Below are 27,264 nucleotides of genomic sequence, written 5' to 3' on the forward strand. Positions count from 1 at the left end.
CTAAAAAATGTCCTTTCCTACCCTTCAAGAAGGTGGCACGGGGCAGCCCTTGGAACTTAGAAGAGGAGAGAAAGAACCAAGGACGCCCCCATCAAGATGCCAACTCACCTAATCGCCACTAACCTCTCCCCGATTAGGGCGAGGCCGGCCCCAAGCAAGGTCAGCACCAGCAGCTTCCCCATGGTCTCTGGTGCCCGGGCGCCCTGTGGCGAAGTGCGGGTGCCTAGCACTCCCGAGGGCGTGGCGGGCAGGCTCCCGGCTCCGCCCCCTGGATGGCGCCCGCCCCGCCAGCCCCTCCGGAGCCGGTGCGCTGCCAGGGAGCTAAGGCTGAGGTCCAGGTCACTCGCCCCGCCCCGCCCCCCGCCCAGAGTTCAAGGCCATTTCCACGCACCCGGTCCAAGGAGCCCTTTACTCGCGGGATTCCTGTTCAAGGCTCCCGGTACGGAGAGAGAGAGCCCGCGGGACCGCAGCTTTGGCAAGAACACACCCATCCGTCGGTGGGAGGATAGAGGAAGTTTGTTGCTAAAAGCTGCGAAATTCAACCTCAGCTCCTCGAATGAACAGAACGGGAAACCCAAGGGTCAGGAGACGGCGGGGAGCTGAGTTCAGAGCCGAAAACTTCGCGTTTCTGGAAGGCAAGACGAAAGAGGAGCCCCAACATTGATCCCGAGACAGTGGGCGGAGCAATACTGAAAGATAACCGCGGCAAAGAGATTTAACTCACCCTTCTCCAAGATTTGGGGCGCGGGGCCTTATTTCCTGGTCTTTCTGCCCTGTCTCAGAATACTGAATATGGTGCGTGCCCAGTTCCGTTTGTTGACTGGGTGGATTTGCGAGTGTCCGTGGCCGTCCCCATCATTGATGGGATAAAGAACATCAGGGGGAGTGAAGGGAAAGAAGAAGATAGGTAAGAAGAAGATGAGCGAAGTGGGAAGTTAGCCTTTCAAAAGACTCCTTGATTCTTCTTTCTTCTGGGTCTTCAGTTCCTACCAGCAAAGAATGAATTTTCCCCTCTCATCGTGAGGATTAAGTTGGAAGGAAAAGGGCTGGCTGGAGGTGGGGGAGACTTTAGGAGTTAGGACACAGCAACATAGCATCTTCAAGCGTGATGTTTTTATTTACCAAGAGAAAGAAATAATGGTTCTTTTGAGTTCAACTGAGTAAATATTGTTTAGGGAAAAGAATTTGCCAGACCTGGAAATATTAAGACAAGCAAAACTGGTCTCTGACTTATGGGACGCATGATTACAGCATGAATACATAATTATGGCATGAATAACAATGCCTACCACCTACACAGCACCTACCATGTGCCTTGCATTGTGCTTAGTACTTTGCCTAGGTTAACTCTCTTCTAATTCTCAGAACCACCTCTGAGGCAGTTAACATTATCCCAGTTTTATAGGTGAGAAAAACTGAGGCACAGAGTGGCTGTGTAACTTCCCCTAGGTCACACAGGTGGTGAGTGGCAGGTCAGGGCGTGGGCTCCAGAGCCTCTGCCCTTCACCATGCTGCTTCTGTGAGGGCTGGGCAGGAAGGAAAGCTGTACTCAAGGAGCGCTGTAACATCTAGAGTTGTACTGATAATTATTTTTAAGATGACTAATTCTAAGAATTCAAACAGAGGAAGAATTGAATGCTGTTTTCATAAGGCTTCCAGAAGAGAGAGATGAAGAAAGGAACCTTGCCAAAGGTGAAGGGTCCATACGTGTGGTACAGGCTTGCATGCAGGGCCTGGGGCTCAAGCTGCCTGGGTTTGGATCCAGCAAGCCTTAGGTGCCCAGCTAACTTGTTTATGCTTCAGATTCCTCTTTGGTAGAAGAATATCTGCCTCATAGGTGGCTTAAAGTCATATGTCATGATGAGTGCAAAGTGCCTAACACTATACGTTGTGAGGAGTCAATAAGCATTGACCATCAATTAAATCTGAGCCTCCACGTGAGAGCGTTGGCTCGGATCCCGGTCCCATTGATCACTGGGTCTTCCAGTGCCAGGCACGGAACTGTGTACTTAATAGATGCTCTATAAAATTGATTAGATGGATGAGTGCAAGATGTTGGACTTGGCGTAAGGAAAAATTGGGAACAGAGACACTGAGTGCATGATGAAATAGTAATAATACGTGCACGTATTTTTGCATGTTTTCTCATATTCCTTCTTGCCATCCTCGCTTTATGAATAAGGAAAGTGAGGCCTAGAGATTGAGTAATAACTTGCTTACATAACTAAGAAGTGTCAGGTACCCCATTTGGACTCAGGTCAAGAGACTCTAGAGTACGCGTTCCTTATCAGTGTGTTCCCTGCCTCATAGCATAGCAGGAAAGCAGGGACAAGGGAAGAGGCAGATTCTTGGGCAATGTATTGCAGGTGCAAAGTGAAATTCTTCACTTTAGGCAGAGATAAGGATGTGTATGCGTGTGTGTGTGCACATGTACGTATATAATTTTAAACCTTAGAGGTGGTTAGTTATCATTTGAAAACCATAATCAGTAATTCAAATCCCCAACCCTGGTAGTTAGCATTAAAAGATTCTCAACTTTGGAGACCACTGTATCAAGCGTCACCATTTAAATCTGCACCTGGAGAGTTCACTCATTAGCTCAAGATACTAGAGATAATTATTCATGGGGAAGCCACTTAGCAAGACATATTATATAAGCAGCTCCTGCTCTGTGTAGAGTAAGAATGAGAACAAGGTTCTCATACCAGTGGAGTGGGTTTTGGCTGTCTTAGTCCACTTGAGTAGCTGTAACAAAAAAGCATGAGCTAAATGGCTTATAAACAACAGACTTTTTTATTTCTCATAGTTCTGAAGTCCAAGATCAAGGTGCCAGCAGATTCACTGTCAGGTAAGAGCCCACCGCCCAGACACACCTTTGCTGTGTCCTAACCTGGCAGAGGGGGCAAGAGAGTTCTAGGGGGCCTTTCTGTAAGGGCGCCAGTTCCATTCATGAAGGCTGTACCCTCATAACCTAATCACCTCTCAAAGCCCCCACTTCCTAATACCATCTCCTTTGGGGTTAGGCTTTCAACATAGGAAGTTTGGGGAGACACAAAGGTTAAGACCATAGTGGCGACTCTAGAACACTCTTGTGTGCTGTGTCCACCTATTGACAAGGAAGATTCTGCTTTTTGATCCGAGGTGAACTGAATCCTCCTTTCAAAACTTTGTCTCAGACCAAGGCTTTTCGTCACATGCCTGTTGAAATAGCTCGTTGAAATACGAAGGACAGAGCTAGATCTTCATTGAGTTTCCAGAACAATAGATGATTTTCACACCTCCTTGGAAATAGACATTTGTGCGTGACAGATTTGGGTTTAAGCCTTGTGTTCACTGGACCCTCTACATAGCAGTGAGTGGGATTGACTGCATGACCAGAAGTAGGATTTAATCAGGCAGAAGGAGTGTTGGTGAGGCCCAGAGAAAGGCAGCCTGGTTTCTGCACAGTCCTGGGGAATTAAAACCAGAATGAAGTAAGTCCGGTAAGGACAGAGCAGGAGTTCCCAAACCACATGATAAGAATCACTTGGAAGACTTGTTAAAACACAGACTGCTAAACTTTAACCCCAGAGTTTGTGATTTGTTAGATTTGGGGTAGGTCTTGAGAATTTGCCTTGAATTTGTAATGTTGTTGGTACTGGTCCAGGAACCACACTTTGAGGACCACTGGGCTAGAGCATAAAAGACTATGAGGAAGATGGTGAGAATTGAATCCAGAGAGGTTGGTAGGGCCTTGTAGGCCAAGTGAGGAAAGTTGAATTATATCCCAGGGGTCATGGGAAACCACAGGAGTGACATGACCCAGCAGATGCTTTAGAAACATCACTCTGCAGTAAGAATGGATTAAGGAGGGGCTAGGGAGCTTGCCTCTCCTGGAGATGGGCAGAATGGTTGGTGGCCTTGGGAAACTAATTGGAGAAGCAATGGGGATTAATTAGTTCCTAACATCCTTAGAACTGAATGGCTTTGAGAAATATTTGGGAAGGGGGCTGATAGTATCGGCAAGTGGTTGGATGTGGGCAGAGGAACAGCATAGAACAGGGACAAATTAAGGAAGGTACTTAGGTGTGGAGAATCTGGTGGAGAGGGTTACCTATTCATGGATCTGGGGACCAGAGGGCAAGGAGCAATAGATAGAAAAGCAGGGGGTTCGTTGAAAGCTCTGATTTCCATTAGAATATTTTTGGAAAAATCTTCATGTTTTCTTCAAAGTAGAACAACAAAAGTCACATTTATCATGATCATCGCTTTCAGGCTCTGAACTGAGTCCACACAATAAATTTGTTATTGGCTTATTGTTAAAATAAATTTGTTTATTGTTACATTAGCTCTTTCTGGAGAAAACTCTGAGTAATGTCTCCTGCAGCTCAATACTGTGAGGGATGGGATAGCTGGCTTCCATGATTTTGGAGCTTGAAAACTGTACTGCTTTCTGCTCTAATGAGAAACATCATTTTCTTGTGCTTCCAAACCCTATCAAGAATTGCATAACTGATGACTTACAGTTATGAACTGGAAAAATAATTCCATCCTTTACACATGAAGAGCTCCTAGGAACTGATCTAAAAAAAAAAAAAAAAAAAAAAGAAGCCAACATCCTCAAAGTTAAAAAAATAAAATAAAATAAAGACAAGGAAGTTCACAGAAAAAATAACCACAAATCTCCTTGAATATCTGAAAGTGTGCTTAAACACGGCTGTACTAACAGAAGGAAAGCTAAAACACATTGGGATATCATGTTTGCAAACAAGTGAGAATTGGACAACAAAACCTGTTGGTGATGCTTTGGGGAATTCTTACACATTGCAAAATGTTACAACTCCTGTAGTGAGTTATGACATATCTGTCAAACATTCAAGTGAAATTACATTGGACCCAGATTGAACCCCTTTTGATTCACTTCCAGGAATTTATCTCATAGGTACACCTGCACACATACAAAACAAGGTATGCACACAACTACTCACTGCAGCACTGTTTGTAACAGCGAGTAATTGGACTGGTTAAATAAACTAGGGCATCCTAGGCAGGTATAAAATAGGATTAGTGAAGATCTCTTTGTAATGATACAAAAACATGTCCACACATTATCCTTAGGTAAAGGGAATATGTGGAACTCTATGTATTCTGCTACCTTCTGTGACAAAACGGGAGAAAAGAAGCATATATATTCGTATCAGCTTGTTTTTATATACAAATATTGGAAAGAGGGGTGCCTGGCTGGCGCAGTTGGTGAAGTGTGCAACTCTTGATCTCGGGTTGTGAGTTTGAGCCCCACGTGGGGTGTAGAGATTACTTAACAATAAAATCTTTAAAAAAGTTGAGAAGATATACACAAGAAACTAACAAACTAGTTTCCTATAAATAGGGCAAATGGAACAGGAGGAGACTTATTATAACAGGAGGAGACCTTATTATATCAGTTTGATCTTTGGAACATGTAAGAAGACATGCCTATGAAAACAATGACTCACATGGCGGATGAAAGTGCATAAATTCACACACACAATGTGGAGATGCTGCTGCTCTTGCTTCACGCGTCAGTGGGAACACTTGTTTCAAAGAATAACAGACTGCATGTAACACTTATGCTGTGGCAAGATACCAGATGTGATCACATCCCCTCACTAGACCCTGTGTTCTGGAACAGTGTGCGATGGGGCCGTGGGAAACGGAGGCGAGGGAAGGAACATTCCTTGTTGTTCACATTTAGTCATATCGGATGAGCACGGACAACTGCTTACTTGGCACGGAAGACCCATTGCCAACAAGATACCCTCGCCTTTAAGGAGCTTCCGTTTGGGGTGGGAGGGAGATATAGTTTTTAGGAGGGAAAGGAAGGAGGACAGAAAAGAAGGAGATGAGGAAGGGAAAGAAAGACAGAGTAAACGAATTGTCTGCATTCTTTTATGGAGTGGTCAGTCAGTTGTGGCCACAAGAGAAGACAGAGAGGCTCTAGAAGAAACAGTACCAGGACATGTAACATCCAGGTGGCTAGGGAGAAGAGTGGTGCCAGATGAAGTTGGAGAGGGAAGCAGAGCCCAGATCACACAACACTTTGCAGGCCTTCTCAAAAAGATGGGATGAGCACAAAGGTTTCAAGCAGGACATGATGTGATCTGAGTACTTTGCTACCGAGTAGGAAGTGGCTTAGAGAGGGCAAATCCCGGAAGAGAGGAGCCCACTAGGAGAACACTTCCGGGTCAGAGGTAATGGAGGGCTCAGCCACAGAGCTGCTTGTGGAGTTGGCAATAGAATGGATTTGAAACATCACTTGGAGCTAGAATGAGGTAGAGCCTCTGATGGCTAAGGACAAGGACAGGGTCAAGATGAAGGCAAAGTTCAAGCTGGCAATGTTAATTTCGGGGCAATCAGTGCTCAGGTGGTATGTCAACCGCTGGAATGAATGAGAAGAGATGAATGAAGACCAGCACCTGATTCTGGACCCTATGGAACCACTACACTTCTATTCTGAACGAGGTGTGGGAACCAGCAAAGGAGGCTGTTAAAAAAGAAACAACAGACCCTAAATTGAGTCATTTGTGCTAAGCGCACATGACCAGAGACCTCATACCTAACCTAATTGCCTCTCCCAGGAAAGTAATCTCAATCAGTCAGTCTGGAATTAACTAGTCAGCACGAGCAAGGTCATCTGCCTGGTAGACAACTGCCTTCCCCCAGAGAAAGGTGACCTTGCCTGAAAAATAGTCTCTTTGCTAGGATAACTTTCTGGTTCCACTGCCTTCTGCCTATCAAAGTCTTTCATTTCGTACAGCCCATGGGATCTGCTTTCTGTTTGCTAGATGGGATGCTGCCCACTTCATGATTCATCGAACAACTAAGTACATCTTTAAAATGTACTTAGTTCAATTTTGTTTTTTTAGCAAGACAAAAAAAAATTATTAGATCCTTAAATTCTTACAGAACGAGTATTATCCTGACTTTAGAGATAAAAGTGAAGACAGAAATCTGTGACAAAGAATAAACAGTATCTCTGTGATCTGTCAGCAAACGATTTCCAGAAAAAAAGAGAGACAATGCAGAAAAATGCAAGTGGGAGACCAGAGCAGAGAATGTTTTTAACAGAGTGCAGCCTACCAATATCAGCACTAGAAATGATAGGAAAATCACCACTGTGCAATTCCGATATAATAATCATCCAGGCAAGAATCATTAATGGATGCTTCAACCGAACAGAGGAAATGTTTTAGGGACCAGAATATTCACATGGATTTACACATGGCGGGAGACGATAACTAGGTGATCTGGTGGTCACCACCGGAATCAGTTATTCATATCCAGCATCACAACCAGTGGAACGACCTGTCCGTATATTCCGATACACTGCAACATGTGAAAAACACATTACTTGTTAAATATTCTTGTCAAAATTGCTTAAATGAATCTAATCGAGCCTTGAGTAATTTTACAGGAAACGTCACAGGAAATACAAGTGATATTGACTGAATTAAGCTAAAGACTCCAAGGAGAAACAGTCAAATAAATTCAGAATGCAGGGCATTCCAGAGGATCTTGCCCGCACTGGAAACAAGTGTCATGCAGGAACAAACAAGTGACAGAGCGACGGTTCCAGATTAAAAGGCAGTCTAGAGACACAACAAGCAAATGAGAACCTTGACTGGATCCCAGATTGGGGGTGGGGTTGGGAGGGAAAGTAACTATTAAAGGTATCTGGATTATGTACAGATGAGCAACTATTGAAGGAGATTTGAATTTGGATCAGACAGCAGGTGGCATGACAAATGCATCACTAATACTCTTAGGTGTGTGTCCGGATTACCAGTGGTTATGGAGGAGAATGGCCTCGCGTTGAAAGGATTCGAGCTAAAACGGGCAGAGGTGAGGGTTTATCGTATCTCCAACCGGCTTTAACAGATTTGGAAAGATAAAGCAAATTTTGCAAAAACGTGATTTGTGAACAAAAGTGAAGGACATACATTAGGTCACCGAACTACTCTTTCGACTTTTCTCCACTTGTCAAAAGTTGTGTGTGGCGGGGGGAAAGTAGGTTTCTCCAAATTATTCCCTGATCACATTTCTCTGTTGAGTTCCTTCTAATCACTCCATCTATCTCTCTCTCTATCACCTAGCTAGCTGGCTAGTTATTTTCTCATTTGCTGAATCTCCCACTAGAATACAGGCATTATGTCTAGTTCATGGTTGTATCATAATGCCTAGCTCAAGGCTGGCCACAGAAAAGTCCTTCGGTGTCCTTAAACTTTTTTTTTAAGTGAACTGGAAGTTATTCTCTTTGCAATAATAAAAATTAGATGAGGCTCCCCCCTGCCCTTCTCTGCCTTCTGCTTTATGGAATAAAAATCCTGAAAACCAGGATCAGAAAACTAAGAGACCTGTTGGGGTTCTCTCGACCCTGCTCCTTACACACTCAGGAATCCATTTGTGAAAAGGCAAGTGAATAATGAAAATTATGAGTAGCCTAAGAGAAGTGGCTACTTCTCTTAGGTGGTATGGTAGTGGGTGCTGTTTTAAGTCTTCATTGTTTTGCCAGGGAGACACTCACCAGCCTGGTTAAGTCTGAATCCAGGACAGGATTCCAAGTGAGCAGATCGAAATTAGTTTAGAAAAAGGATCAGCCTCAGAGTAGTTATCATTAATAATTAATCCATATACAAAATGAGAAAAAAATATTGTATTACAGCTTATATTTAATTTTCCTTATTCCATGTATTAGGAACTCATGTTCTCATTTAGCTGTTGTAAAAGAGCTGAGGTTTTGTGAAGAACCAAAAGTGTATTCAGATAAACCTACCGTCACTGAACAGGAAGTCAGGTTAAAAAGCAAGAAAACACTCATACCCCTGTGGGACCTGTATCCACCTAGTGGTGACATATCCCAATTGCAGTTTTAGTCCTTGAGTGACTTGACTTCCTAATAACCAACAATAAAACTCAATATTTGATCAAAATAAGATCATAATATATAAATGCAGTCCTTATGCTTAGAGAAAACAAAATCCCTGACCCAGTGAGGCCAAAAGTATTTTAAAAATTCTTTTTGTATTTCTAAGATAACTAATACCTGAGCTCATTAAAATTATACTTACTTTTGTTCAAATAAAATTTCTAATAAATGCAATAGAAAATAAGTTTACTTTATACCTTCTGTATTCTGCTACTTTTCATGAATGTAGGTCTTTAGATAGATAGTCACTATTATCATCCAATATCTAATACGCTTCTTGGATTTGGATCTCTGGTGACTAATATTTAATCTTGCTTTATTTGTCTGTGACATATTTTTTCCTATGGACAAGGAAAACAGCAAAAAACAGCAATTATTTTAGCATGAAAGAGCTCCAATAGACATTAGTCAGAGACTATTTTAAAATGTAAATAAAAACACAGGTCAAGTAGACAGTGGCCAAGGTGAAGAACCATTCTTCAGTTTACATTTAAAAATCATTAAAGGATTCATTGGAAGAAGGAACTCAAATTGATACCTAAGAAAACAGAAGAAACTCTACAATACGTAAACTAGTAAATAAGGAGACCTCATTAACTACACGGCAGTGCCTTCTTGGGGGTGAACTTTCAGCCTATGGCATCAGAACTAGGTGGGGAGCCCCACTTGGTGTGTGACCTTGAACATTTGTGAAATGTTAACAGTTTGTACTATCAATACCTACTCCCTCAGGATTGTAATTAGGACTCCATGAGATAATGAATGTGCCATTTTTCATGCATTAACTGGCAAATTTAAGGAACTGGCAAATATTGTCCTGATTATGATGCCGAAAATGGGAAAAAAAAGTATAAGAAGTGGAATGCCTTGGTAAGTTACAATGGAGAGAAACACACGCAAGCCTTTCCTTAGGGCTTAAGATGATTTTACAGGACATTTAATGAGTGGAAAGAACTCTCCTATGGGAGGCAGACACCTTTCACCATGATCCCAGCATTGCTAGGACTAACCCTACTGGATAGCTGACTTCATTTCTCCCGATGAAGTTCATGGTTGTGTTCAATGGGGAGGTGGCACGACCCGCCAGGTCCAACCTTTTATCTCCTCTTGGTAGGCAAGGTGGGCTGCCATTAAGGAAGAGAGCTGAGGGGAACACTCCATACTCACTGAGAACTGGAGTTGCTGTATTTAGCTGATGCTTTGTTCCATTTTATTCAAACGAAGAGCGCATTTACATTCAGCATTCAGTGAAAGAAATTAAGGTTCCCCTGCCTGCCTATCCCAAGGAGAACCCCATGAGGAAGGGGCCTGCTTTCCCATTCCCCTCCTGAGGGCACGCCTTGAGAATGAAGGGACAGGCCAAATTTGGATTTTTAGTTAGCCTTTAATAGAACTCCAACGCATTAACAGTAAACAAAGATGTAAGTACAAAACATCCACATGTTACCTATCAGTAGTTCTGAACACTCACAGTGGTCACACTGTTGGAGCTGAGGTCACTCACATTTTCAGGAAATGCAGTCTACCCTGTTTCAGTGGAATGCACGCTCTGGCAGTTGGAAGGCAGAGATGAGGTTCCTTGTGTTCAGTGAATCCGCTTTACTGGAGGCAGCTGTCTTCTCTCTCCTTCACGCCACATATTTTAAAAACTGTCCCTTTGCCTTTTATGTTAAAAGTGCTATCAGAACTGAAGGGGCTTTTCCTTACCGAAATAAAATTAACTACACAGGTCCTACATTCCTGGGCCCATTTTGCCGGTTAAATTCCCACACAATTAGCAATTCGTAGAAAAGTAAGTGTTAAAAGAAGTTAGCACACTTGCATCCCAGAAGTACAGTTCAGAGTTCACAATACAGGGCTCTGTGATATAGAGTGCCTATGAGCAGCTTCCTGTCATACACTGAGGCTACAGAACTTCCCTGGAGAACAGATCCGTTGTTGGCATAAACTGTAGTCACAGTCGGCTTCTCAGACAGAATATTCTGGATGCGGAGAACCTATTCAGGGGATACAAAAGATTAACACCGAACCACCATACACCCATGTCACTCAATCACCAATATAATCCCTGTCTTCCACAACGACGCAATGATTCAGAGGACATGCTGTTGAAAACAGCAGTTACCAATCTTTTTAATGTTTAAATGAAAGTACTTTTTTAAGCCTTCAAAGAAAGTACTTTCTTCAACCATCTAGCTACTACTGCATGCCAACCCAGGATTTCGGATTATTATAGTAATTGAGCATTAATGGAAATACTTCGACACTATGCTAGCATGAACAGAAGTCATGTCATGTAGGGAGCTGACAATAAGCCAGGTATTTAAAAACATTGCCAGTCTACCACACAAGGAGGGCACATGTCTTTATAGAAAATGCCTTTTGACTAGTTTCCACCGTAATTTAATATATCAAAAGATTATCTTTCTAAAAGTATTTGAATGAGTGAAATTCTGCCAATTATTGGCTTAAAGCACTTACAAAATCACTGCATAAGTTTATCGCATTGTTGGTTTAAAATGACTAAACAAACCATCCCTGTGACAGTTTACTGTGTTATTAGTTCAAAAGGACTTGAACAATTAAAGTTGAAAAATGAGGGCTTAAAAAAAAAAAAAAGAAAAACCTCTGATGACGGAGGATTGTTCGGGTCATAAATGAAGAGCTTCTGGCCATTAGGATGACAGCCTACCAAGATGTCCCCCGAGGAAGGATCGATAGACAAATTGTCCACCAGTGTATCCAACTTGAGTACCTTCCAAATGAAAAAATGTCAATATCTAAATGACTTGAGAAACTTGATTAAATAATTTAGGACTAAGCATTCTTGCCTCTCAACACATGGGAAAATTACACACAGCTCCCAGCTTTCACCCTTTTAACACCAATATGGTGTGAACTAAATTTAATAAACTGGGTTAGGGCCACTTTTCATCTTCCCTGAAATTAAGAGAGTTAGGGTGATGATCAATGTCTCTAAAAAATGAACTCCTTTTCCTTTAAAAAATGCACAATGATCAGTTAGCTCAAGAAACTCATTTGAAGCAAAATAGGAAATTCTTAATCAATCTAAAATATGTGTTGTCAAGCAGGAAAAAAATAATAATGGTGTGGAACCCAATTTCTACCTTCATTTATTATTGAAAGAGCTGACAATGTGCATAAATCTTCATTTCAGAATTCATCTATTAGTCTTTTCAATTGTGAAAATTCCTATTGGAATTCATTGGGTACCATCAGTACGTCATGGAATGGGCTCTAAATCTGATGCAAATATCACTCCCAGCCCTTTGCTGTATGTCATCAGTCAGTCCTCATGAAGGCTGGGGACAGGAGGCTTAGCCTGTTGCAGAGAGGTGATATTTAAAAACGCAGAATAGCAACCCTGGCATCATATTCTGTTCTAAGGGAGGTACTGTGGTGATACAGTGTAACTACAAAATTACCAAGTTTAATACGTTAAGGTCTACTTGATATAAGAAAATAAGTATTTTACCTTCAACTGAGTTAAATTCATATTAGGGTGTCTTTCCAAAACATGAATTTCGTGAGCCAGGATATCAGCAACATAGATGTACCTTCACAGAAAGGACACACTGGTTAGAGCTCCACGCCAATATAAAGCTTCATTAATACCATATGGAAGAATAAGTCTTAATAACCTGCCAAGAAGTTAATCAATGATGGGCCCTCAAGGAATGCTTGATAAAGGTCAATTTTTATTTAAAAAGCAAGCTTTCAAAATCAATTCATTGTTGCTACAAACAATCACAGAATTGTTAAATGATTTCTCAAGAGGTTTGTAAGGGGGAAAGTAATATAGAACATTATTTTGAACATAAAGTCTGTGATATTTGCCACCGAAAGGACAACAAAACAAATGTCTGGATTCCAAAAAAAAGTTTACATATCCCACGATATAATTTGATATTTCTATGTATCATGTTCACACAGAAATACAAAGTAGCGAACAGAACACACTTTATTATTTATTAATAATCATTCATTCTTAATAAGATGTTTATTACCAAATTGAGAATTTTCAGAGTAAGAGATAAGAATCTATTTAGAACAATCTGCCTACATCTAAGCAGGGTGAATTAATGGCCTACTCTACGGTAATTTTACTCATTGAATTGACCGTTCCATGGCAACAGTTCTATTGAGCAATTATTATGTGTGAAGCCATGAGCTCAGTATTGTGATGGACATAAAGAAGAGACAGCCTTCTCCTACAGAGTTTCTGGTGCGTTGGGATGATCAGACTGGTTTGTACACATGAAACAAATAATACAGCATGATTGGTTACACGAGAAAGAGTTCAGGCCTAGAGACCGAAGAAATACCTAACTCCTGAGAACACAGAAGGCTTCACAAAGGAAGGGCATCTGCTGCGGCTATGGAAGGAGAGACTGCATTTGAGGAAATAAGGACAAAGCACCTTCTAGTCAGAAAAAAAATTGTGAGCAAAGGCACAGGGGCAAGAATGAGAGAGGCATATTTGCAAAATAATGAGTTCTTTGTCTAAAGCAGGGAAAGTATGAAAAGGGTCAAAAAGGGAGGTTGAAGCTCCCCTATTAAAGCAAGTCCAACCCTTTAGCTTTCCCTGATTTGATAAGCAATTGGGTCCCACTGAATTTGCAGAATAACAAAGTGGCATAATAACAAATGGCCAGTTCCATTCAACAAGTCCTGAGCATTTGCTTTTGCATCAGGCAGGGCTCGGCAGGAGGAGTCCAAGAAGAAGCTGGCCGGGCCCCTCTTTCAGAGAGCCTTAAGGGCTCATGGAATACAGATAGACAGAACTGGCAACAAGGCAAAAAATGTCAGCAGACTGAAAACAAGTTGGCTACTACCAGCGACTACTCTAGCCAGAGAGGGTAAGAACCTAAAGCGGGCAGGCGTCAGTGGGAAAGGAAAGCGGGGAGAGGATGGCTTGCTCCTGGGGTGGCCGGAGAGGGCAAAAGAGGAGTTAGAGCTGAATCCTCTCTCATTATTCTTGTTTGCAGCTCAGGTGCTGGAAAGTTTGAGTCTCATAATTGAAAGATGAGAGTTGGGGGAGAAAAACAGATTTGGCAGGAGAGTTACAGACAATTTAAATGATTCTACATTCGTCTTCTATAATCAACAAGAAAGAAGAAATTGTGTCATGAAAAAAGACATTGAGTTGTCAAGGAATGCCAAATTTATTTCATGTTATGTTTGCAGGAGTTTAAATTGTTCAATGTGCTAAGGTAGTACAAAGGGAAGTTAATAAAATTTAATTTCCCTTCTATATGCTATGGGTGGACGTAGAGAAACAGTGGGATAATTTGGGAGGGGGGTCACTGGGCAATATCTATTAAAGTTACCATTTAAAGAGGTCACTCTTCAAGTAAGTAGTTCTACTTTGAGGGATCTGTTCTATAGAAACAGTTGTACAAACGTGCAGACAGAGCTCAGAGCATCACTGTCAACCCGCGCCCAGGCAGCATTCACACCCAGGTCTGTCTTACCATCCCGAAACCTGAAGATGGATTACACTGCAATGCTCCCTTCAGGAGCTATTCCTTAAAAATATCTGGAGAGGGGCGCCTGGGTGGCTCAGTGGGTTAAGCCGCTGCCTTCGGCTCAGGTCATGATCTCGGGGTCCTGGGATCGAGTCCCACATCGGGCTCTCTGCTCAGCGGGGAGCCTGCTTCCCTTCCTCTCTCTCTCTGCCTGCCTCTCTGCCTACTTGTGATCTCTCTCTGTCAAATAAATAAATAAATAAAAATCTTTAAAAAAAAAATATCTGGAGAGCTTCAGTGGTAAATGAAAAATACATTTTTTATATAAAAAAATATATATGTATATATATATATATATATATATATGAAAACCAACCTATGCATCCATTAACAGAGAATTGTTTAAATTACTTTAAGATCATCCCTATCATAGAATAATATGCAGCCAATGAAACAAAGATATCTTTATTTAAAAGGAAACACCTACCTCACCCTTTAATAGGTATATGTAAAAACCCAGTTCATAAAAATTCACATTTACAAAATTAAATTCTACAATGATATTTAGATATTATATGTAAATATATATATGCTTAGTATATATTAAATATTACATATAAACATTATATATATTTAATACAAATATATCAATGTATATATTTTACATATGTGTGTGTGTGTATATATATATATATATATATATATATATATATATATATATCATAGACAAAAACATATCAAGGAAGCTTTTTACATTGGAAAAAACCAGCAAAGTGAGGAATCTGACCCAGCACCACTACTAAGGAGAAGAGAAGATACTCTTATGAGGAGTCATACTTTTTATCGGGTGAAATATTGATCCCATTTGCTGCATCAAATCCTTCTGCTACCACTTTAACTTCATTTGGACTGTAGTAAACAACATTTGCCCAGTGTAAGTTCAAGTATGTTTCCAAATACTTTAAGAAAGGATCAGAGAAATAGTGGTCATTGGTGGCATAGAAATGTGCTGGTCCCACAGCTATGATATCGTTCACACTGAAAGAGAAAAAATAATCCGTGAGAGAAAAGAAGCAGCCAGCGTCTCCATATTAAAGATTAAGTCTCGGGGCGCCTGGGTGGCTCAGTGGGTTGAGGCCTCTGCCTTCAGCTCAGGTCATGATCTCAGGGTCCTGGGATAGAGCCCTGCATTGGGCTCTCTGCTCAGCAGGGAGCCTGCTTCCTCTTCTCTTTCTCTCTCTCTGCCTGCCTCTCTGACTACTTGTGATCTCTACCAAATAAATAAATAAAATCTTTAAAAAAAAAAAAAGATTAAGTCTCTGGAAGGACGGCATATACAATCTGTGCTTTACATTTTTGGTATGAGGTTTCCCAGGAAAAGCTCAGCTGAAAGTCACACGGCTATGGTCATAGGTAATCTACTATAATATCGTTTTTCAGAGAACAATTTTGCAAGATAACAGGTAATCCGAAGACAGGTCATTTAGCAATTACGGCAGGTCTATTATAAAAGAAAAAAAGAACTTTGTGCCAACAGGCTATGTTTTTTGACAGCCAGAAATGTCGGGTTTAACAAAACATGAAAGGGTACGACTATCTAGAGTACAGAGCTGGCCAGAGCCGCACTGGCTGCTGAGCCGGTCGGGCCGTTAATAACATTTACCTAGCCTTCATTTACTCAGTTGCCAGATTTTCCTGAGTTCCTCTGCTTGGTTATTAGTCAAACTAAGGTTGCCTGTTCAATTTCTACCTGACTCACAAAGACGACCTGCCGAGAATGAACGGGCCCTCCACAGACACGTGCAGAGAGATGGATGATGAAATTGCCATAGTGCAATGATTCAGATGAGAGATTTATATGCTGAAAACAATTACATTTTTAAAACCAGTTAGGCAAGGGCGTTATTAAATTTAAATTCCAATTACCCTATGCAACACTTTCTGAAAGAGCTGCTTTCTTCTTTGTTCAGTGAAAAACAGAGCTACAGGGAAGGTGGGTCCCCTCTTTCTGAAAGGGACCATGATGCAGAGGCTGTCTGGACAGTATTTATGCTCCTATTTATTATGAAGTGCATTTTTTGGGAAGAAAAATTGGAAGTTACATGCGGAAGCCCTAGATAGGGATGGAGAAATTAAAAATATTCATCAAAGTTCAAACTTAAAAGCAGCAGTAGGGTAACGCAAGCGGAGCCAGGGAGATACACATGAGTCTCCTTTAGCCACATTATCAACTGGCGGTATGTTCTGGAAGGAAGAGTGACCAGCTTTCAGTCTGAATCCCTCCAACTCTGTGTGGCCATCAGCCCCCAGCTACCAGGACCCCGGTGGAAGCACTCTGTAGTGGTCCCACACAAAGCACACCAGCATCATTTAAAGGAGGCTACTCTTCCTTGGCAGGACAAAGTATTATGGTTCGGATGATGAGTCATCTGAGATGGAAGGTGACAGCAGGAAAAATAGGGACGCTTGTCTCCTGTTCCCTAGATGGACCTGAGGAGCAACGCCCCTGTAATCCAGTGTTTTATCATTTCTCAGGGGAGTCCTCAGAGAACACTGGTTATTATGAATGACATTGACTTTCCCTGCTCTAGAAGGAAACCACACACACGCGCGCGCGCGTTTTTACATATGTGTCTACATACACGTATTTCAGCTCTTATCGAAGCTGAGAGGACCATCATGGGGAATACATGGAAATGCCAGAGACAGACTGGAGAATGAACAAAAGGGCTGAGTACCTTGGAAGAAGTTCATGTTTGATTGTTTTTAGATGCAAAAGGGAATTTTCTTCTTCTTCAAATTTAAAAATTTCCACTGTATTCTTGAATTCTGGGTGGTTTACAACGAAGAGATAAACTGTGTCGTCTAAAGAATTGAAAGAACAGAGTTAATTTACAAGACAGAACTACAGGACCTCTGAGCAGACACTGACATTTAAATACCACAGGCGGGGAAAGGTTGAACGTTTGAGCTGTTAGGCGACCTAACAGCTCATTCTTCTTCCCCGTCTTTCCCATCACTGTCTGGCTGGCATCATTTCTGATCATCGGTCCCCTGACCTTTAAGAAAGAGTGTTTTCCACTCCATATACAGAATTCATGAATAATCTGTTTATAGTTTAATTCAGAACCACAGCTCTTTTTTAATGCAATAATCATAGGTATATGAAAAAAGGTTATGAAATCTAAACATTCTCCCAGGTATTACCTGTTAGAAATTCCAAATGTGGCCTAAGTTGCTGCTAGCTGGAGTGGCAAGTGATCAACTTATTTGTATGAAGAATACAGTAATAATTCATGAGTTAATTGTTCTTCTGTTACTATAGATATGATCCAAATCTATTTTCCACAGTCATTTGCAAACCATGAGAAACTTCTCCATGTGAAGAGCTCATCAGCCCTTACCGTTGTCTATGAAGGTGCTGATACCATGTGGATTGAACGAAGCCAAATTGAACCCACGGCTGATTCTTAATTCCAGGGCCCTCGGGTTTTCTTTTTTTAGATCCATCATTAGTATCCCTCCAGGCTTATCTGGGGAAAAGCTATGGAGTCCTGGACATTTCAAACCCTTTTCAAAACAGAGGAAAGAGTTAAATATAGAGGCTTCCAGGTGTTTATGGGCTAAAATGGGCTGTATAAATAAATGATAGACTTTGGTTAAAGGCAGCGGCATTACAGCTACAAACAGCAAGAAAGCAGAGAGGAGAGGATGGAAAAAAAATAGGAATTGGGGGCTGGAGAGCTTCGAGATGAATGGGAACGGATTCTTCTGAGTCGAAGCACAAGCCTAGGGGCTTGTGGGGCCTCTTAAGGGGCCAACCAGAAGGTTGGTGGATGGGGAGATACCAAGCAGAGTTGGGGGGTGGGAATAAGTGAAAGTTTACATGTGGGCTGTTGACCCTCAAGCTCTTGGCCTGCCCTTCGCTCATACAGAGCTCAAAATCTTGGTGAACAGTATTAAGTCAAGACTCCCCTCCTTGCCTCACTCCCAAGATCCAATCCACCAGCAAATCCTGTTGACTTGACCTTGAAAAATATATCCCTTCATAAGGATGTGAACCTTTCTCACCGCTTTAGCCATGACTGCCCTGACCCAAACCAACCCCCCAATGACGGCAACGGCTCACAACTAACTGTCCTTTTTATTTTTTCTGGCCTTTCCCTATGGAAGACTGGTCTCCCACCAGCGTCCAAATTAAGTCAGATGATGTCACGCCTCTGGATCAAAACTCCATCTCGCTCAGATTATGAAGTGAAAGTTCTTCGGGTTCCCTGTATGGTCTGCCCTGCTCACCCTCCTGCACCTTCCCCACCCCAAACACTCCAGATCTCGGCCCTCATCTCCTACTGGCCACATGGCTTCCTAAAGCTCTTCAAACATACCAGGCACATTCTCACCTCAGCACCTTTATACACACTGTTCCCTCTGCCTAGGAATGCTCCCCACCCCACCCCGCCCCGCCCCAAGATCTAGGGCTCCCAGATGCTTTGTATCTGTGTCAAAAGGCACTTATCGCCATTTGGCACAGATGCATACGTAGACATACAGAAATGGAAGCCTGACCACACCCTCAGCACAGCTCTCCCGAGTCTCCACTGCCCCACCTTTCTTACTTCTCATTAAAGTGCTGCAAGCATCTGACACAGATCCATCCTCATTCCATTGGAACAAGAGTCAGGACTTTGTCTCCTTCGCTCACTGCTAGGTCCCAGGGCCTGGAGCTGTGCCTGGCATATATTTTGTCCTTTCCCCACTGACTGCAAATATCACCTCTATGTACATGTACATGTATGAGATCCCTCTGCATTCTGATCTGTCTGGGGACTCTGGCCTATCCTTGTACCAATATACCACTCTTTAATTACCATAGCTTTATTTCTAATTACAGCCACTCTATTTATGGTGAGTCCCCATATCCCACACCTCATCGTTTTATTGTCACAAACTAGTCTTAGATATTTTTCCTCATTGATTTTTCTGTACAAATTTTGAGAATTAAGTTGCTGCTCTGAATGGAACATTATTACTTTTATTTTTATGACTCTTACAGCTCCTACTTGGTTCTTCCTTGTGCACGGGAAAGCTAGTGAGTTTTACACATTCGTTTTGAATCCAACCACTTCACTGAACTCTCCCCGCGGATGAAACAGTCTACTGGTTGAATGTCTTGGATTGTCTAAAAAGCAGGTAACGATGATGTCTGAAAACTATGGCAGTATTGACTTTTCTCCCCACCTCGTATTTCTCTTTCTTGTTTTACTGGGTTATTAAGAACTCTAGTAGAGGGGCCCTTGGGTGGCTCAGTGGGTTAAAGCCTCTGCCTTTGGCTCAGGTCATGATCCCAGGGTCCTGGGATCAAGCCCTGCATCCGGCCCTCTGCTTGGCAGGGAGCCTGTTTCCTTCTCTCTCTCTGCCTGCCTCTCTGCCTACTTGTGACCTCTGTCTGTCAAATAAATAAATAAACAAATAAAAATCTTAAAAAAAAAAAAAAACTCTAGTAGATTACTGATGGTCGTAATATTTGGGGGCATTTTCTTCCTTTTCTAAACATTTATGGGAAGGTGGCTAATGTTTTACCACTAAGAAGGACATCGGCTATAGGTTTCAGAGAAATTACCTTCCATTTCTAGTTTTCTTGGAGCTTTCAACCAGGAATGAAAGGTTGCATTTTATTTCATGTTTTCTCAGGACTCACTGAAATAATCTAGGTCTTTTCTCTTTGAGGTCTTTTAAGTCAAATTTTATGCAAATCTAAAAGAGTATATCAAAATTAAGTCTCACTTTATGCACAAAGTTGAGCATAATAGAAATTATCTCCAATTTTAAAAAACCTATCAAAATGATAAAACTTCAAGGCTGGCAGGCTCAGGAAGCAGAATAAACTAGAATTACATTATCCCTTCATGGCAGGGTCACTTCACAGGCTGATAATCTCTATTTTATATCACTGTCCCATCATGAAGCATGACTTCAAGAAAGAAAGCTCTACCAGAGATGGTGGATCACTATTCATGGTTATTTTAATGCTCCCTACCATTTAACCATGTTTTTTCTCTTTGCAAAAGTTTGATTTATTTTTACTTTCCATAAAATACACATACCAAAATTTACCACCTTCACCATTTTAAGCATACCTTTCAGTGGTGTTAAGTACACTCCTATTGCCATTTAAATCTTTCTTATATTCTATTTTCTGTCATCCAATTCTTCACGAAGAGGGATGCAGGTTTTGGGCTGACCCTCATACCCATAACCACAGAAGAAGATGTGTCAGATGGGCTACCATGTTTGGAAGAGGAAGAGACAGCTGCTGTGAGATACCTACTACTCGTTTAGAAAGAAGTGAATTCTGGGAAACAGGAGAGACAGTGCTGAGTAATTTAAAAATTAGCAGTACAGTGGGATTGTTTCCAAATTTCAAAAAAAATAAAAGACAGTCAGATAACCAAGGAAGGACAAACAAGCTGAGGAAATTGTATAGACACGGCTACAAGATCATTGTGACTGTCATTAGCCCCTCAGTGGAAATGACTATAGATTTACGTGTGTGAGGACCTCAGTTCTCCCAATTCAGGTTTATTCCTATAGGGGCTGAGATCTTGAAACATGTGATTTCTGGATTACAAAAATCTCTGAAAATATGTCTTTTGAGAAAAAAAAAAGCAGGTGATTTCTACTTTCCTCAGGATTTTTGCATCTCTAGTTACGAACGATTCTGACAAGGGGTCCTAGTGTTTTCTCCTAAGGCTATAGAAACGTGTAAGCATGTGCTTCCTAACAAACCTATAATACTAGAAATATCATTTTACTCATGCTGTGTAGGTAAGTACATAACCTTGTCTTTTGAGACTGTATTTTTAAAATTTAACATAGATTTTAGTGTTCTTGCCAAAGCCCACAATATTTCTTTTTTTCCTCCTCAGTGGTAACAACCAGCTGCTCAGTGTTCCACCTAAAAACCATCAGGAACCTGACCAGTATCCTAACCCTCATTCTCCAAGCCGAGTTCTCTGACCCTTCCCAGAGGTCCGACAACTGTTTATTTGTGCCGTGACTCTTCAAAAGCAACCCTATGCTTGTCAGAGCTGAATCTCAGAGCCTGAAAATAATGGATGCTGAGCGGGAACAGAATCATCACAGGCTGCCTTCCTCAAGGAAAACCGAAGCCGCGATGACGCCAAGGACACTCATGGGGGCCCTCGCCACGGAAGAAAGGTGGTCAGAACTTCCTCATCGCCCACTCACACAGTTTTCCAATTAGATGGCGACTGGTGTAGGCCAGCACGCGGGCCAATCGGTTTTACAGTCTTCCCAATGTCTGCCCAGGGAAGCGGTTATTTTTCAGCTTCTAAGAATTAAGGCAAAAGCGAAAGGTATCAATAAACTCAGTTGATGACCTTGACGAGAAGCGATTCAGGGGGAGAAAGAAAGAAAGAGAAAGGCTTGGTCTGGGAAAGTTGGTATATTGTTTGAAAATAAACAACAGCGGCAAGAGTATGAGCTTAAAATTGAGTAGCTAATGGAAGGAGAGATAGATGCTTTACGTAAAAGAGTATAATGTAGTACGGAATAGCCACAACAATGCCCAAAGTATGCTTTTTAATAAGAAACTTTTGAAACACAGATTGCGTTGGAATGTTTTAGTACAATGCGGTGGGGAATAAAGAGCAATTAATCAATTAGCAAAGACATTTTCATCTTTACATTTAGATAAGCTTGAGGACATTTTCCAAAATTCTGCTCAAACTGCCTTTTTTTTTTTCTTCCAGAACATATTTTTGAAAGTGGGGAATTTTAAGAACAAGTTACTGCTCTGCAGGCCCTCATCAAACACTCCTGTCCCTCCTCCACCAGGACTGGTGAATGAAGGAGCTACTCACCACACTAAGGAAAGCCAGACCGTTGGGAAGTATGTCAATATCATCTGCGCCAGCTTCTGTAAGTTCAAGAGATAGATAAATGTCACGTTCAAATTCTATTATTTGTTAGGTCTAACTGGGACTTAGTTTACTTTGTCGGTGCCTGCATTTTTAGGAATGGTTCTAATTTTTTCCAAGGAACCTACCTACCACTCTCTTTAATATACGTCAGTCCAAATCCCTTCCTGCAGTGAACCTCTGACTTTAAATGTTAGATATTTTATGTTTACTCAAATCAAAGTCAAGCAATCACTACATTTCCAGCTATAATACAGGAAAAGTTGACATCTGTACACTCTTCTGATAAACATCCAGATGTCTCTACAAAAGTAATTGACATCAGGGGAATATTAACTTTCAGAGAGAAGGGCTCATAGTCATTTAACCATGCAAATATCCTTGTCCCTTTCTCTGCTCATTCAATCTGAAGCAAACACAGACATTTCTCTCATTAACAGAGATAAAACACCTGGGATTATATATGCCCTCTTTAAAAAACAATGTCTGCTTGTTCTCATAAGCAAAGAAAACCTTCCATTTAATCTTTAAATTTAGGCTTTAAACTACAGAAAACAACCAGCAAAAGAAAATTAATGAAAAATACCATGCACCTAAGCCAGCTGAATCTTCTAATGCTTGTCTCTGAGCAGGCTACAATTACTATTGATTGTTTATTGATTGTCTGCAGTCCACTCCACACAGCACAGCAAATAATTAGACACAAGACCTTCCCAGTGGTCTCACTGTGTAAATTCCGCAGACAGATAATAGACCCAAACACAAGAAAAGAAGAATAAAAATGGCTTAGATTAAGCCAAATCATGACACATTCTTTGAGTCCACAAAATCCAATCTTCCCCTTTAAGGCCTCTCCAAAGACTTTCTCCAAGATTATTTCTAGGTTGTCAAAAACAAACAGCATCTACGCAGCCGTTTTGGTTTTGATTCATGAGTTTGCATTTGGCTGGTTGCCTCCAGTGTCACTGGCTCTATCATAGTGGAGAAAAGCAGAAGAAAATACAAATGCCAAGAACTTCGCTTTGCAAAGACAACTGCAATCATGAACACCTGCAAAGTCTGCTCCTTGGCAAGAAGATATATACATATATATGCTTACACATGGCCTAATGGAGGAATTCTTCACCTGGGCTGTGGATTCCTAAGGAGCCACAAATGGGTTCTATAGTCTGTGAACTTGTTAAAATTCTATGCAATGCAAAATGTCATCTGTATGCTCAGCTGGGAAATTGTCTATGAAAAGGATCCTTGGCTTTCAGCAGTTTTAAAAAAAGGTCAGTAATACCTCAAAAAAAGCTAAGAATCCCTAGTTTCTAGACCCATGGTGGTTCTCAACTGGTGATGCGCAGGGATGGGGGGAATTCAACCCCACATGTGTATATATGCAGCCACACATACAAACACACACACACACTCAAAGGCACAGGTCAGTCTGAAGTTTTACTTTTTGGATCCACTGAATAGGAAGTCAATTAAGTAAAACTGGTTGCTTCTGAAAAATTACTTAAAACAATTTAATTTCAATGTGTACGTGCTAATACATAAAGTACAAGAAAAGGTATATAGAAACAAATTAAGATTTTATTTATTTATCTGACAGAGATCACAAGTAGGCAGAGAGGCAGGCAGAAAGAGAGAGGGAGAAGCAGGCTCCCTGCTGAGCAGAGAGCCCAATGCGGGGCTCAATCCCAGGACCCTGAGATCATGACCTGAGCCGAAGGCAGAGGCTTTAACCCACTGAACCACCCAGGAACCCCAGATATATAGAAACAAATTAACCAGGTTTCTTTGGGTGGTAGGATTATGAATGATTTTCATTTTCTTCTTTATACTTTTCTTCGTTTAAAATTTTCTACAAACAACGGTACCATTTTAGTAATCAAGAGAAGAACGTTTTTTAAAAGATATTTGCATTTCAACCACACTGTAACTTCTTTCTGTTTAACCCCATTGCCTAATTCCAAGGAAAAAAAAGTCTCATCTGCAGTTTTCTTTAGAATATTTTCCAGATCTACCCCCCACCGCATCTTCATTTCTATATCCATCACTACAAGAGAATGTTACCATTTCTTATCACTGCTGCGGTGTGATTACTGCAAGAGTAGTCAATGCTGGAGAAATTTTTTCTCCTCTAATTTAATAATAGGAGTAGTACCAGCAGTAATAGTAATAGCTATTAAGGTATAGAGTTTACTGAGGGCCACACTCCTTGTAAACACTTTACATACATTATTTCACATAATTTCCTATACTCTAAGAAGCACTATTATCTGTTACTTCAGAGTTAAGAATATAGGGCCTTTGAGCGGTTAGGCAAATTGCTTAAGGTCTGGGACTTTGAGTCCTTTTGTCCTTCTTGAGTCCCAAGAAGCTGGGACTCAAATCCTTTTGTTCTGACTTCAAAGCATACAGAAAAAAGACAATGTAGCATAGAATGAATTCTCCCTGTCAGAACCATCACTGCTTCCTCTCTGAAGACACTTGACTTTGTAAATTTGACTGTGGTCAGTTCCATAGGTTGGCTTCCCCTGTAAAAGTTTTGCTTCCATGCCTCCTCCCAAGACCTTCACCAATCCATACTCTGCACTTTTCTGTACAAGCTCATTCAAAACCCTCTTGGTGAGAAAGTCTTCTAGCTTAACACATCTGAATTTTTATTTTTTCTTATTCCTTTGGTAATGATCTGTGTCTGAGATGGCTAACTGCTCCCCACTATCCATACTCCCCTTTCTCCTTTCCAGCCACAGGTGCCTGGCAACACACCACAGACATATTCTGCACTTTCTCCCAAGAATTGTGGCCATTTGCCTCGGTTCAGGTTAATGGCATGTGAGAGCACAGTGTGCATGTAATTTCTGGGTAAAATAACTAAAAATAATAGCCACATCAATGTTCTTTCTACCTTTCCTGCTGAGAACTGGCCATAACTGGAGTTCTAGTCCTTGACCAAGAAGCAGTGTGTTGAAGACAATGGTGTTGCTCCATCAGCCTTTGTACCAGATCCGCCACACCAAGGGTAGTCATCTTATCACCCTAGGCCATTTGCTTATCTTTAGACAGCCAAGTAAAGGAAGATAAATTTCTCTCTCCTCTAGGTGTAACTTTACAACAGCAAATCAGCCCTTGCCATTCCCAATAGAGTATCTGAGATATAATGTACCTTTTACTGTCCACTCTTGGCATACTGGGGAGGTATGTGTGTTAATTACTCTGGGAGGAGATATTATATTAGAAAGATAATTTGCAAAAGGTACTAAACCTTTCTGAGCTTTGAGTCCTTCTGTCATAAAAAAAAAAAAGAAAGAAAGAAAAAAAAGAAATAAGAAATCTAAATCTCACAGTAGTGTGTATTTTGTTTTCCTTTCATAGGTAGAGTATAAAGTAACAAACTGATCACAAGGGCTGCAAACTTCAATGCCTCTTTTTTTTTTTTTAATCTCCCCAGCAGCAGTTTTTGTAAAGGTCTTGATTGCCAAGTGTATAAAACCACTAATTAACTCAAAGAGACAATCCAGAAAATTTTATTTTAGTCCAGTACTCTGAATGCCTGCATTAAGCTTTTAAGCCTCAAATAGACTTAACTAGCTCCTGTCATTATAATTTTTATTATTTAGATGTCGATATTAGGCCAGATTCTGGGTAAGAGCTTGGTTTCTATCTGTAAGAGACGAGGGGAAGGAATACAGAAAATGGGACAGTGACTACACTGTGCCCCTACGGAAGGCACACATCCTGTATGCTGTGTGGCAGATGATTATCACTTATTAAAACAGAAAGACATGAGATGATATGTATAAAGCACCAGAATGGCTAAGAGTTCATTTCTAGTCATGGTGAATACAGCATTGGAGAGAGAGAGAGACAGAGAGAAAGTGTGTGTGTGTGTGTGTGTGTGTGTGTGTGTTGGTATGTGCCTATGGGTTCTGATGGGGATGGAGGATAGGGGAAAGTGGTCTTACCTCTTACACGGACTGTGGGCCTCAAGTGCATGGCTACTACTGTTTCCTAAGAGAAGACTACCCTTGTTGCCTACCATAATAAGTCGCTTTGGCCTGTATGGGAATGTACACGCCCCACACACTATTTTTCCTCATAATCAAAAGACCACTGAATAGGCGACTGTTATTAAACACATATAACCCCATGCTATTATTAGCCAGTAGGCATCACTAACATAGCATTCAACAAATGTTCATACAGTGCATGCTAACCACAGAGCAAAAACAAAAAGAAAGAAAGAAAAAAGCACAATTCTAATTAGCTCTAAAAATGTATCCCAAATGGGCTTCTAATCACTCATCGTCTTCGCTCTGTTGCCTTTTGAAGTGCCTCAGAGGCATTAAACACTTCACGAGAAGGGCCATAGGTGACATATTTCCTCATTCTTTCCAATTCCAGACAGTAGCTCACACACATCACAACATAAAGGTCACAAACACAGACAGACGCCTGTTCAGAATACAAATGTCTTTGGGCTTGTTTTTCTCTGAGGAGCCCTCCATCCCAGTGAGTTGTAACAGCAATCCACTTGGTGGTTCATCCTGTAATGTGTCTGGCTGTGCCCTATTGTCTACTCTGAGACTCGAATTCACAGAAGGTGGGCTCCACAGGGCCAAGGGCTGTTTAATAATTTGACAATTATTAACTCAGTAGCCACAGTAACCTTCGAGAGCATGGACTCAACCTCCCAACCTTGTACAACATCCCTCACAGACGCCATCGGGCTCTTGCTTAGCGGCCAGTTCTGAGGGGCTCCTCGTGACAGCAGTCAGAAGGCAGGGAATAGCAGCTGAGTTTCCTGGGACTCCCAACAAGCTTATTTCTAGGACCGGCTGCCTTATCTGGCACAGATCTAGCCAGTCTGCTATTTGATCCTGAGTTTGTATCTCCC

At 41.4% G+C, this 27,264-nt stretch overlaps 2 protein-coding genes and 1 long non-coding RNA gene across 4 annotated transcripts in view; 1 reads left to right on the plus strand and 2 right to left on the minus strand.

Moving 5' to 3' along the window:
• PON3 (paraoxonase 3) overlaps positions 1-250 on the minus strand; it is a 29,256-nt gene extending 29,006 nt beyond the window's left edge. Inside the window, exon 1 of the mRNA XM_047695432.1 lies at positions 109-250. Within this exon, the coding sequence (XP_047551388.1) occupies positions 109-182 (74 nt within the window). The 5' untranslated portion in view covers positions 183-250. The remainder of the gene's footprint in view (positions 1-108) is intronic.
• Positions 251-399: 149 nt separating this feature from the next.
• Positions 400-25,559, plus strand: LOC125080886 (uncharacterized). 2 transcript variants are annotated; one of them, XR_007121527.1, is made up of 5 exons: positions 400-1,019; positions 2,807-2,848; positions 19,487-19,623; positions 21,360-21,651; positions 22,206-25,559. It is a non-coding gene; the product is annotated as an uncharacterized LOC125080886 (long non-coding RNA). The 2 variants fall into 2 exon arrangements; XR_007121526.1 differs by having other exon boundaries at positions 400-2,848.
• Positions 10,309-27,264, minus strand: part of PON2 (paraoxonase 2) — a 28,269-nt gene continuing 11,313 nt past the window's right edge. Inside the window, exons 3-9 of the mRNA XM_047695065.1 lie at positions 22,317-22,372; positions 17,838-18,003; positions 17,172-17,298; positions 15,271-15,471; positions 12,441-12,522; positions 11,571-11,699; positions 10,309-10,941 (exon numbers count right to left, since the gene is read on the minus strand). Coding sequence (XP_047551021.1) covers positions 10,783-10,941; positions 11,571-11,699; positions 12,441-12,522; positions 15,271-15,471; positions 17,172-17,298; positions 17,838-18,003; positions 22,317-22,372 — 920 coding nt within the window. The 3' untranslated portion in view covers positions 10,309-10,782. The remainder of the gene's footprint in view (positions 10,942-11,570; positions 11,700-12,440; positions 12,523-15,270; positions 15,472-17,171; positions 17,299-17,837; positions 18,004-22,316; positions 22,373-27,264) is intronic.

Source organism: Lutra lutra, chromosome 11, assembly GCF_902655055.1.
Source record: "Lutra lutra chromosome 11, mLutLut1.2, whole genome shotgun sequence".
NCBI lineage: Eukaryota > Metazoa > Chordata > Mammalia > Carnivora > Mustelidae > Lutra > Lutra lutra.